The sequence below is a fragment of the Plectropomus leopardus genome, chromosome 13 (genome assembly GCF_026936395.1).
Source record: "Plectropomus leopardus strain MGB_pleo_1.0 chromosome 13, ASM2693639v1, whole genome shotgun sequence".
In the NCBI taxonomy this organism is placed as follows: domain Eukaryota; kingdom Metazoa; phylum Chordata; class Actinopteri; order Perciformes; family Serranidae; genus Plectropomus; species Plectropomus leopardus.
The window spans coordinates 15,099,268-15,113,024 of record NC_142188.1 but is presented as its reverse complement, the minus strand read 5'-3'; the positions used below and the strand labels follow the sequence as shown (position 1 = coordinate 15,113,024).

Below are 13,757 nucleotides of genomic sequence, written 5' to 3'. Positions count from 1 at the left end.
ACACTCTCCTCTGTAAAGCTCTCCCTCTTCAGCTTAATTACATCTCTGATTAATGTCAAAATCCCATTTCAGGCATCGACTATCTACATCCAGACCTGGCATCAAACTATGTGAGTACCTCAGTGTTATTGAATTTCATACTTTCCTTCATTTCTTTGAAGTGCTGTTAATAAGTGAAGCTGGGGTTCAGGTGGTTGATTTCATGGCCTGCAGTGTGCTGTGCCAGTGGCAGTGACAGGTGCTTTCCAAGTTGCCTTCATGGCTGCCGAGTCTCCTTGTATTCCTGGAGGACGCAGAGACAGGCAGACGGCCAGCCAAGCTGTTTAATGTTAATGCACACTGCACTGTGGCAGGCACAATGGCAGGCCGATCTGTCACAAGCAGAGATAATGCCAGGGTAGTTGGCGCTGCATAATGTGATGCTCTATCTCCAGAATACTGATAAAAACTTAAAGGACAAGAGGGATTGCTAAATGGAACAAGGAAATGCAGAAGGCTTAGTTTGATTTGAGTATAAAATTTGCAGTTTTGTCAGTGAGACTGCACTGTGCTGTTGTTTTGAATCCAGGATGTTCAAAAGCAAACCTTCCAGAAAAACACAATGTTGTGAAAGAGTGAGTCATAGTGCTTCGATGGCCACAGAACACCCCCTTTTGATAGTTATGTCCATGCTTTTTTTAAAGCAAGAATCTTATGAAGAAATTTCAGTAGTTAAAGCTTACATTTTTATTAATATATTGTTTCAAAGAGGTATTACGGATTACATGGTGTGTTCTGTTTTTCTTTTCCGCCTCAGCTCACATGTACACAGTGTGATCATTTTGAATGTGGCTTGCATAATTGTTGTTTTCTTCCCCAGTGTGCATGTGTCTGTCCACTTACTGCTATGTTTTTCTGCCTTTGCATGTTTCTTGCCTGTGAACAGACATGAGTCTTGACCCAAAAATAACACTCCGCCTCAGCTGGGGTGATGCAGGAGCACGCTCTACTGGATTGATGGATCATGCTGTGCATAGATCTATAATGTGTTTGTGTAAGCATGTGCGCGAGAGAGAGACGCTGTGTATGTGATATTGTTTTGTTACTGTTGTCATGGTGTTTTGGAGACAAAGATCTCCTACTGTGATTTGACTGAAAACATAAAAAAATATATCATTTTGGGTTCCCATCTTTCAGTTGGATTTTTGAATTGATTATGTGATTGTGAATCTTTTGTGTGTATTTGCTTTGGAAAACCAAATCTTCATTTATGCAAGGGCATTGTTGTTATTAAGATTTTTCCATTTGGTCTGATGGTCACACTGTAACAGCTCATAAGATATATTTTGATACGGTGAGCCCATTGTCTGTGTCCTGATATAAGACATTTCTAATGTGACAGTTCAATTTCATGGCACATTTACCGGCAAATGACAGTAGTTGTAGTTCTTTAATGCTTTTGCATAAATAAATACATCTAGGCCTATACAAGTGATATTATTGTAGATACACTTTATCACTTATTTCCTGCCTTCAATAGGATTTGATGTCAGATAGCAGCAGTGGAAAACATTACTGATAAGAATAAAACAAAGGATAACTGGTTGGATTTCTTCATAATACAATTACTATGTTGAGTTTGACCTCATTCCTTCAACAGAGCTACAAGTGTGCAGTTACTCTTTATTTCCAAGTTTGCCAACAGCTGTTCAATATTGGTATTGTGTTTGGCTACTACAATATTTAGAGGATTTCTAAGTAATGGCAGCATCCATCAGTGGATGATGTTTTTTTCTGGCTCAAAAAGAATTGTGCCAAAAGAGCATAAGTGTGCTGTTGGGTTTTGTTTCCCTTTCATGGAGCATGTTGTTACAAGTCTTATTACACCCCAGGAAGTTACCATGACAACATGTTATGATGTCACATTACCATGAAGTTAATCTCATATGTTGCTTTTGTTAGAATCTGTATGAGAGCAGGAGTGGGTGAATAAAAAAGAAAACGTGAGAGTATCTGTAAAATTAACTAGACGAGATATGAGATTTATAGTGCTTGGTGCTCATCATAAGCTGTAACAGAAATGGCTTTTGATGATGTTCACAACCAATTTTTCAGTAGTAGATAGACGGACAGTGTCACTATAAGCTTGGACCTCATGAAATAGTTTCATTCATCGTTGACTTTAAAGCATCTTGCAAAGGACTTTCAAGCAAGGTCACATTATACAATCCTACACCCACTCTCCTAGATTACAGATTAGGCTATCAGCACCAAATGGATTACTGAAATCAGCTACACTATGGTAACAAGAATAATGACCCTATAAGGGATACATGAGGTTCTTTTGGCAGCATTATGTCTGCTTCTTTATTGACATATGTATAGTAACAAGTCAGGGATAAACAAATACAAATCAAAATCATAGGCTTTGCTCGCAATCTAAAATATTTGTGTTTTAGCGGTGGAGGAAGTACTTAGATTCTTTATGCAAGTGAAAGTATCAGTATAGCAATACCCAATATAAAGTAGAAGCTCTAAATTAAAAGTCCTATTTTAAAAGTAGCTAAGTATTATCATTAAAATGTGCACATTCTGCAAAAAAAAAAAAACTTATGTGAATGATGTACTGTTATATGCCATTATTATCAAATAAGTTAAATTAAAATCAGAGATGTCTTTGTAAATACATTATACATTTAAGATGATACTTCTTTAAAAAGTGAAAAACTGTGAACTATACAATACAGCATTGTGGGGAAAAGAGTTTTCACCATTTCTGTATCCAGGATTTTTTGGGCTGGCCTATATTTATAGCTCAGTGACACAATGGAGCCATCCTTACTATAATCCTTCCCCAATATATAAAACCTCATGTTAGAGCGCATAACATCAGTGTCGTCTCGTTCATGCCCAATGTGCGAATGGCAATTCACTACATTCAGCAAGACCTCATAGCCCTTTCAGACAACTCTGTTAAATGCCACAGTTAAATATAAACACAATGAAGGTAGCTGTCAGAAACATACTTTTCAGTCGTTACAACCTGAATTGGCTACCCAGCTACTGGCAGTTCATGGCCACTGCTGTGGGCGTGTGCTTTGTGCTAATGTTAGCTGCTGAACCAGAGGCTGTCGCTGCAAAGTGGCTCACTCATTCTTCGACTCAGAGTGTATGTGCTTTACACTACTGGGCTAGCTGCTAATGAGAGTCTGTCGTTTTGCAGTGGCTCGTTCTTCATTTCAGCACCTTTAATGGACACCCCCCCCCAGCCTATGAGAAGAGATTACCAATTTTTTTTCACAAATTTTAAATACTTCATCATTCAGATTTGGTTGGGTGGTTAATAACACATTTTTCTGTGGGGTGACAAACTCATAACATATATTTCGCCTTAGCCGAACTTGAAGTAGCATTAGCTGGAGCCAGTTTTAACTTTATATGAAGTTACTTTATTTTGGTAATTACTACTAATAAAACCTAGTCTGGCCCTCTTCAAATGGTCACAAGCTAAATCTGGGGATCATGAGATGATTAATGGGAGATAAAGATATAAAACACTAACGTCTGCTGCATATATTTGTACTAACGTTTCTTTAATCTTTGCTTTTCTGCAAATTTTTAGATGTTTTTCCGATTTAGGCCTTGGACCATCATTAAATGAATTCATCTGAGAAGTTTAAAGAGGAAATCACTATTTGGTGGAACTGCTAACACGTCATAAAAAAATCAACCAGACACTACTTTTATACATGGGTCACAAGCCAAAAGGGCTAGAACAACAGGTATAATCATTAAAAAGGTATTACATTAAGTGGAGTAAATCATACAATATAATCTTTTGACATGTAGTGAATTAGAAGTATATAGTGGCAGAAACTGGACATCCATTAGAAAAGTACAATAATTCAAACTTCTGAGTAAGTCATTTTCTATGAATTGAATTCTAAAAACTTATTCTAGAAAAAATGGGACATAATACACTACAGCAGCTATGAGTCACTGCTCTCCTACCACGCGCTCCGGGGATGGCGAACATACGAGGATTGCCGGGGAAAGGTGACGTGGCTGAGACTGGGCGCAATCCAGATATGAGCACGAGAAGCACAGCAAGTGATTCATGGGCCATGCCCCGTATGTCATTACCGGGACTCAGCACTTTTCCCTCCATTTAATGAAAAAAAAACAGCAACACACACACACACACACACACACACATGTACACACTCCTGCTCCTGATGTGAGCACAAAACCTGCTTAGGGTTGGCATGTTCTCTCTCTGTGAACACTGACAACATTTTCAAGCCAAATCTTAGACTTTTTACATTGTTAACCATCTTCACTGCTGCTGTTTTACCACCCCTTCAAAATATTTTATTTTTACATAGTTTCTATGACATTTACATTTCCAACATGGGAGAAAAAAAGAGAGAAGTAAACACAAAGGAGATGGCATTTACCGTTCTATTTATTATCACATCTCAACTTCTGTCTACCGCCACCATCATGCAACCCCAGCCGACCTAAGCATCGCTACTTTCCTCTACAGTCACCTGCTCCACATTGTGATAATTACAGTGTTTCTCCATTGGGTCAGTAAGCTTTTGCCGTTGTGCTTTCTCTTTGTCGCTGACTGAGTCATCTCGTCTAAATGTCAGCCAGCAGAGCTGTCAGGCCCGATCGTGGAAACAGCCCCCAAGATTGATCTGATTTGTTCAGTTCTACGGCTAAATAAACATGGCTGTAGCTTCTCCATACTCATGACCACATGAAGGACCTGACACTGCGCTAGAGAAAAAAATAGTTGCCACTCCAGGTGACATGAGCGATGGGTAAAGAAGAGATTACAGCAGATTGCAGTGGCCTGAATGATCTTTGAAAGTATGTTATAGAAAGAGCACTAAGAGTGAGACTATCCTGAGGATGTCTGTTGAATCTTGAATCCGGCTCTCTGTGTGAGTTGTTCAGACATGGCTATTCTGGTAATTATGTTGACTGCATTAATGCTCTCTAGGAGATGTGTGTCTCTTCCGACTTGTTTCTCCTGCTTTTCCGCTGCTGTTCGTTCTGATCCTATTACTTTTGGCCATGTGGAATTAAATGCTGGCTGTAATTGGGCCATTATTTTCTCAGCTTGAAATCCCCGCTGTGACCACACATTATTCCAGTATTGCCGTAGAGTGAAGATTTGAAGTTCAAACTGTTTTAACAGAACACTTTACACTACAGCATCTTTTTATTACAAGTCAGCTGTAGTAGAGGAATAGTTTGACATTTTGCAAAATATGATTATTCACTTTCTAGCTCAGAGTTGTAAATATGAAGCTATCATGCTAGCAGCTGATTATCTAAGCCTGGCATATTGGCTGGGAACAGGGAAAAACAGCCAATACCTTACCGTTATCTGGCTGGTGTTTGGCTGCTAGCATTGTTTCGCCTGGACAGAAATGGCAAAACAGACATACTGTGGGAATGTCAAAATAAAAGTGCATCTTAAACATGACGATACGAATCGATGTTTTCACTTTGCAACAAAAATGTTGGATCATTGATCATTAAATATATCAGTATATAATATAATAATAATATATCAATATATCAGTTGATGTATCGTTCATCGTTTCATCCCTTGTTATCACAATATTTTCATTTTTTGTATAGATTCAACATAAATGCCAGTAGGAGGATTTTGTTTTGTGTGACTGATTGACACTTGTCTTTCTTCCTGTTTCCTGTCTTTATAATAAACTAAACTAAGCTAAAAATGTGAAACAGGAGGCTGGCTATAAATTAATTTACTGTACAGATATAAGATTGGTATTGATCTTCCCATCTCACTCTTGGCAAAGTGAATTTGCATATTTTCAAAAATATTGAACTATTTTAAATTGTCTCAGCAAAAAAGTATCAGTATTTTCACATTGAAAAGCCAAGTTTTGGAAAAATCCATCCGGATGACAGAGCAGGCAGTGATAAGGTCAGCACTTCCCCATGAAATGCTCTGTTTTCTCTCCTTTTGTTTTTCTGTCTCAGTGTTGTTGTTTTTGTAAATGCATCCATTTGGTTTTCCTTTCAGAATGCCGATGCCAGCTATGACTTCAGCAGCAATGACCCGTTTCCGTTTCCACGCTACACAGATGACTGGTTCAACAGGTAAAGCTCACCCAGTCGACCCCCGTGTACCTACGCACACATACTGTGTGTTTCTGTGTGCACGTGTGTGTTATCCCCAGAGTCTGGCAGCCCTGCTCTTCGTATAGCTCCATAAAGACATAATAGCGCAGTATAAACAGAGCTGTTGTCTAACACAACAGAATAGAAAACATAAAGCCTATTTTTACCCCCGCACTTGGAGGAGATAAGGCAGATAAAGGAGAATGAGCACAAGTCTAGTCTCCTCTCAGGGTCACAGTGTTCACAGTGGCGACCTTCTGTCTGATAAAACCTTATCTGCCTCCCATCTTCCAATCACACCGGGTGATCCACTGCCACTGCGACATGTTGAGGAGAGGAACAAAGAGGAATATATTCTTTCTCCGCCTCTCCTCCTCCACCGTGCCTCCATCTGCTCAGATGTATCTTTGTGTGTGTGTGTGGGAGTGAGAGGGGAGTATTTGGGTTTGCCAGTGTAGCAGTTGCTGACTGTCGGGCGCAACTCGCTGGCTAATCAGCTGGTTGTTATAAATAGCTGCCTGTCTGTAGCAAAGCATGCTGGGAGAGAGGGGTTGACTCTCTGCAGTGTCGCTGTGAGGAGTAGAGGGATGGAGAGATAGGCACACCTCACATGGTGCACACAAAACACTGATATGTGCAAACATATTCAGACAGACTCAGATGAATGATGGCCAAATGGACGGATAAATCCAGATGCTTCCAGCTGAGCTACAGTATGTTCTTCAGGTCACATAGCGTTTATGCTAATTTTAATTGATTTATGGCTACGGAAAATGCTAAACCTCTTTTCTCATTCTAGTGTGGCAAAGTCAACAAAAGCAAGAGTTGCATCTAATCAGAGGAATCTTATCTCTAACTTAACCCACAATACATTTTGTAAATTCATGTAAATTCATGCAAATCCTATTAAGTACATTCTCTTTTTTTTTTTCTATCACCAGTCATGGCACACGATGTGCTGGAGAGGTGTCTGCAGCGGCCAACAACAACATCTGTGGCGTGGGAGTCGCCTACAACTCCAAGGTGGCAGGTGTGTGACATATTCAAGCTGCAGTTTGGACAGCAAGATGAATAACGAGCAGTCAGTGATGTTAGTAATTTACATTTGACAATAGTATAATAAAAGGATCGGGGGTAGAATGCATGCATCAGTATGCATCATGTGTAAAATTGTATAAATTAGTGTGCAAGAATGGTGTTGCACTGTTTGGTTTTGGAGCATGTTGAAACGGCATCTCTACTCAGACAATCACTACAAACTACTGCAGAGGACAGTTAGAGTCCTCATAGCAACAGGACGACACTAATAATCTGGAAAGCTCCATGTTTCTGTTTCATATAGATTTTTCTTGAAATTTGTTTGGGGAGTAACAGTAGAAATAAGAAAATTAGTATTGACTGCTTGATTTTTGTGCTGCTGTGAAGCTGACATCACTTTCTTGCTATTATTAAGGGTTTAGATACTATAAATGTGCTGTTTTGTGCTGTCTTGACAACCTAATAAGCTGAAAATGGTTTTAAATCACCAATTCACAGCTAATAGAAATACCATATAACACACCAATTGCCAGAATCTCAATGTCAGATTCATATGGAGAAGTTTCTCTTTTAGGTATCAGGATGTTGGACCAGCCCTTTATGACTGATATCATTGAGGCCTCATCCATCAGCCACATGCCCCAGGTTATTGATATCTACAGCGCCAGCTGGGGTCCAACCGATGACGGTAAGACGGTGGATGGACCGCGGGAGCTCACACTGCAGGCTATGGCTGATGGCGTCAACAAGGTAAGGCCATGTCATACCCCCTGTGTGGAGGGTTTAATAATAATGTGCCAAAATGTGTTTTTTTTTTTACCCCCACTTGTACCACCTTTTACAATGTCTGTTTACTTTGCATTCATAAATTCTTAGTCCTGTTTCTTCCTTTTCATTTGACTGTTACTGATACCCAACTGCCAAGCGCTCCTGAGCACTACTAATGCAAATATGGACAGATCTACACACTAAGGTTGCTTTGTGCTTTGTCAGCTCAGTAGCCACATTAAAATGTTGAAATTGTATGTTTTTGTGAACCACGGATATATTACATTTGTGTGTTTTATATATATATATATGACATAGTTCAGATTACATGTAAATGAGCTGATTTTCTCATTAGGAGGAGACGGGGATGGTGGACAGTAAGGGTGTATGAAAATATCAATATATCAATACATTTGACAATGTTAATATGTTTTGTGATACCATATTGATTATCAAAACACTATTGTTCTCTGACAGCGTGTTGATAGTTATAGTTTGAAGTTGTTACTTTTTTTTTTAAATTTACCTAAAAGATGTTTCTTCTTATTTATTTATTTCTTTTAATGATTACTGATTAACTCATCTTCCTCAAATTGCATTAAAAGTAGAACTATGATGGTGGATGTTACAGGGAATGTAATGAATACATAAATAACACAACTGTTATCTATGTTGCATATGGGGAAGTGTTCTTCATACTATGACAATAGCAATGCATGAAACAACAACAATGAAACATAATGAAACTTAAAATTTAAACTTCTGCAACACATAAAACATACTGTATCCATGGTTTTCAGAAACATACAATCACAGCATTTATTCTGCCGATTGGGTTGTCTGTGTTAATGCTGATCCTTTAAAAAGCCTGTTTATAGGCAAAGAATGTAATTGGGCAGTCAGTTCATTATAGTATTTCTAATGTTTAACACTACTTTTAACTGCACATGGATACGTTTCTTATTAAGCAACCGCTGACCCCAAAAAGTCAGAGGAGAGTTTCAGGGCTCTAGAGCTGATTTGACATTCTGGTCTTTCTTAAGGACACTTCAGCAAGGTGAGAACTCTCCAAAGTGTGCCATGGGGGGAAGGCAGTCTTCTTTGACACGTAAAAAGGTGCCATGATAGCAATGCCACTGCCAATTACTTGCTCGATTAATCATCATGCAGCATGTGCAGGCAGGTGTGGGATGCTCTGAAATGACCCTGTTTCAGGCAGGGTAGCTGAGTAGGAGCAAAGCCGACTGTCATCTCTGATCGTGTAAACACAACTAATCAAGCAGCCACTCTGCAATCTGCCTCTTAAATTCTGATGATCACTTATATAAGCTTCTGTGTGTAGGCTGAACATGATGTGCACTGTGCAGAAAAAAGAGAAACATTTAAAATTAAGAAGCACATTATGCTAAATTAACAACTGGGTCAGACAGAGCAGCTTTAAGTCTGCATCTTAAACATAACTGCAGATTGCAAGCGATAATGGAAATAAACGACACCGTGTGCCGTGCAAAATTAAAACGCTTTGTTTGGATTTTGCAGGAGACAGAAGGCAGAAGGCCTGAAGCTCATAGGTGAGCTCAATGATGCTCAAACCTGTCTTTGCAATTCAAATAGAGAGTGACATAAATAAGCATCGTAAGGGGAAGGACATGCCACTCCTCCTCCACTTGATCTTTTGTTCTGTGGGAAAACGGTCGGCCTTTTGTAGAAACAGGTGCAGCGTATGGTGAAGAGGATGCTCTCTGTGTGGAGTCGCAGTCAGTTGTTTCATGTTTCAAGGCTCTCTATCAGCAACAAAGATGACATTTTACTGCATGTTTAAATGTACAGATGGTAATATGCTCCATTGCAAAAAGGAAGGACATAAAGTGCTTTCATTTTTTTCATGCCCTGACTACTGCAATGCCTTTTCACCCAATCTGAATAAAAAGAAATATAATAGATCTGATATGCTCAGAATGCTGCAGCACACAAGGCCTTTAAGGGACCATGTACACTTGCATGTCTCTAACAAATTAAACCTCAAGCCTCCAAAAGATAACAGACCATACATCTACCCAACAGACACACATAAACACAGTATTCAACTCATTATCTTGAACTTATTCTACAACCACCACCACCTGATGACCTAAGAGGTCTAACTGGATTGTGTCAGCCACTTTTCCACTGCATAAAAACATGCTAACACGTGCCAACATCTGGCTTTTTAATGTAATGGGAAAGGTTATAATCTGCATTCACTCATGGGGCAAATGACCCTGCAGTGGTCACAGGTATTAAATCGACTGATCGGCACTGATGTAAAACACAACACCTGGGTGAACATGCCACTTGTAGCCCCTTAACCAGTGAGAAGCAATGACAGGCCGACACTAATCACTGTACTGTCTGTCACTGAACGTGACACAGAAAAAAAAAAAAAAAAAACAAACAAAACAAACAGACAAAGGCCTATTTTTATCAGGTTTACCTGTGTTCAAAAACCTGCATGCATGCACTATTTTTGGTGGAGAAAAGGGGAAGCCAAATTATTAAGGTGCTCTATGTGACACTCAGCATTAATATTACAGCAAACAACTATTATGCTATGTAAAGATATAGTGGAGTAATGGTGACCTGAGCAGAGAATGAAGTCACTCTACCTTTGTGTGTGTTGTAATCTGAGCTTCTCTGTTTTTTGTTGTGGTAGCTGGTGGTGTCTGTGAGTCCCAGTGTAGGTTTCCCACTGGTAAGCTAATTGCGTCTGGCTTAGAACCGCCCTGTTTAGCGTTGTGTGTACACAATCCTGGCTCAGACTCTGGATGATAGATATGCTCTCAATGTCATATACAGCTCCTTCAAGTGAATGAAGCACTGAAAAAATATGTTTAGCTTTCCATGTATTGGTAAGGATTTGACTGACTGATAGTTCCCTAAAAAATATGTCTTCGGTATTTTTTTTTCTGAAAATGTCCCTCCTTACACGTTGACATGCTTTCAGTTGCTTCATCTCTCCTAGAAGTATAATTCTGAATTGTCCTTTTGTGATTTTGAGTTAGACTGTGCACATAATTAGTAGCCCACACTGGCACACAATGACACATACTGTATAGGTACAGTCAGGTGAAATTCCCAAAACCCCAATTCTCATTTCACCCATGTATGTCCCATTACAGTAGTAAAAGGCAGAACTGTGATGACGGTGTTGTTTTAGGGGCGTGGAGGAAAAGGCAGCATCTACGTGTGGGCATCAGGAGATGGTGGTAGCTATGACGACTGCAACTGTGATGGTTATGCTTCGAGCATGTGGACAATCTCCATCAACTCAGCCATCAACGACGGACGCACTGCCCTGTACGATGAGAGCTGCTCCTCCACCCTGGCATCCACATTCAGCAACGGACGCAAGAGGAACCCAGAGGCTGGCGTTGTGAGTGTGTTTGTGTTTAAATACATATATGTTTCATATATAAAAAAACATTCAAAAATATCATCTCAAATGTAAAGTGTCATAAATGTTTCGACATCCTGAAGTCTCATTTTACAGTATGTACGTGCGTGGGCACATTATGAGACTGATGGCATCAATATGCAAAAGACCCAAATACCCTCCTATATAGGAGCCAGAAACACAGACTTTGAGGTTGTTAAGTCCCCTTTGCAGTCATTATGCATCTAAGCTGCGGGGGAGGGTATTTTTTGGCCATTTTGTGCCTCTTTGTAATCATTTTGTGTCTTTCGTGATCATTCGGTGTCTCTTTGTAGTGGTTTTGTGTCTCTTTGTAGTTTGTTTGTGTGCCTTTGAGATAATTTGGTGTTTTGGTTGGGGTTCGAGTCATTTTGTGTCTCCTCCTTGTCTGTGTTAATCTGGGTGACATTTTCCATTGGAGGGCCAGTTGGGGTCCCTCACATTTTAGGCCACTAGGCCTGTGCCTGTGCAGTAGGCCATTTGAGTAATCCATCAGTGGGTAAGTTCACTTTTTGCATTCAAAGACAACTCAATACTTGTTTGTGCTGTCCTTCGAAAATATGTTCCTGTTCATAGACTTAATTGTAAATAGCTTTTTTTCAGTTGGCCCAGCGGGCACTGTATACTCTGCTTTTCAGGAGATTGGATGAGACCAGCCTGAGAAGCTGTTACAGGGTAATTGCTGGCTGGTTGTGAAAAATGGAGGTTCAGGTGGAGGAATAGCTATCCTGTGATTACTTTCGCAGACATCCACATGCATCATTTTGCTGTAGATGCTCAGAGTAGCCGCCATACTGTGCTGATCATTGTGTTTAAGGCACTGTGGGTGTGCTATTAAGGGAAATATGAAAACATTTCTATGGATTCCTCTTTTATTAATTCTCATTTTACCATGTTAGGGAAAAGTTTGGCCAAGAGTTGACACAAAAGTAATAATCGAACAAGTGAGACACCAGAATGAATCCAGTGACTGACCTTGGCTAATGATCTATAACTGTAACTGGCTTGTTGCTATTAACGTGGGGAATTGTGTCACCAGTGCGGGATCATAGAAGAGTAGATGAGTCACCAGAATCAGAAAGACCATACCATCTTTAATAAGAGAGCAGCAGCTGAACTTCCTTTCACTGACAACAAATTTCCGACCTTGATGGTTGGTGAACGGAAAAGGAATGCTCTTGTGCCTTAGCCCTCATTCATAGACAATATAGAGTGATATTCCATACTGTGTGTGTGTGTGTGTGTGTGTGTGTGTGTGTGTGTGTGTGTGTGTGTGTGTGTGTGTAAAAAGAATATCCCAGTTTACAAAGGCAGTGGTGCTTGTGTTTGTGATTATGCAAATCACCTTTGGCTGTTGACAGAGCCATGGCTCTTCCCTAGGGGTCCCGCTCTAATTTCAGTCAATCTGTTATCTTTTCTAATTAAGCACCAAATTAAATGATTAAACGTTTATTTAGTAAATATAAACATTACTTGTCTGTTGATGTGCACTGCGCTCTTATTCATCCTTTCATCCTTCTATCTGGCACTAAAACTTTAATATCGAGATATGCTATTAAGGAATATTATAATCCCCAAATGACCAACAAAAATAACTCACCCTGTGTTTCTATGAATTTGTGAAGAAAACTGCAGAGGACAAAGAATCCAAAAACAGAGAAAATTCTTGATGAATGTCAGAGGCAAATACATTGAACAGAAAAACAATATATTTACACACTGACACAACTCGTGCAGTGTAAGTCTCATTTACCCAGTGGTATGCTCAGTACTTCCCAAACAGACAGCTGTTTCCAATGGGGAACTGAACTGAAACCAATGCTCTCTTCAAAGCCAGACTCCATTGACAAAAACAGCAATTTTACCTCGCTTAACATAGGAGCTACTGGTCTAGCGTCTACTCAGGCAGTTGTTTGTTCAAAGCCTGGTATGCACTTTGGAATTTTGGGCTGTCCCAGACGAAAGATGACCAGCATGAAAGAAAAGTGGAAATATATTTGATAGTGGCTCTAAAACCGTGGTCCTATGTCACACAGTAAAAGAGGTTCAGGGTGGACGTCATCACGGTCTTGCAATCAAAGACAGCCTGGGATAAATTCTGAGTGTCAGAAATTTGGGATGCCCTTCTCACTGTGTGGCTGCTGTTACGACATACTTCTGCTAACAAACCAATATGAATGCAGCATAAAATGACGCACTGATCAGCAGGACTAGTGAATGCTAAATGCTGTTAGATGCTAATTCTTACTTCAAGCTCTCGTTGCAAAATTGGCATGCCAAGTTGGCCTCTTTTCCCAAGTCATGACCCCGTCCTTCTCTCCTCCTCATCCTCTTCTTCAGTTTTTATTCA

General features: G+C 39.8%; 2 protein-coding genes across 2 annotated transcripts in view; one reads left to right on the top strand and one right to left on the bottom strand.

Moving 5' to 3' along the window:
• gtpbp2a (GTP binding protein 2a) overlaps window positions 1–13,757 on the bottom strand; it is a 76,090-nt gene that overhangs the window by 49,996 nt on the left and 12,337 nt on the right. The gene's annotated exons all lie outside the window — the stretch shown is intronic.
• Window positions 1–13,757, top strand: part of pcsk2 (proprotein convertase subtilisin/kexin type 2) — a 34,185-nt gene that overhangs the window by 10,877 nt on the left and 9,551 nt on the right. Inside the window, exons 5-9 of the mRNA XM_042502122.2 lie at window positions 73–110; window positions 6,053–6,129; window positions 7,092–7,180; window positions 7,763–7,938; window positions 11,153–11,368. Coding sequence (XP_042358056.1) covers window positions 73–110; window positions 6,053–6,129; window positions 7,092–7,180; window positions 7,763–7,938; window positions 11,153–11,368 — 596 coding nt within the window. The remainder of the gene's footprint in view (window positions 1–72; window positions 111–6,052; window positions 6,130–7,091; window positions 7,181–7,762; window positions 7,939–11,152; window positions 11,369–13,757) is intronic.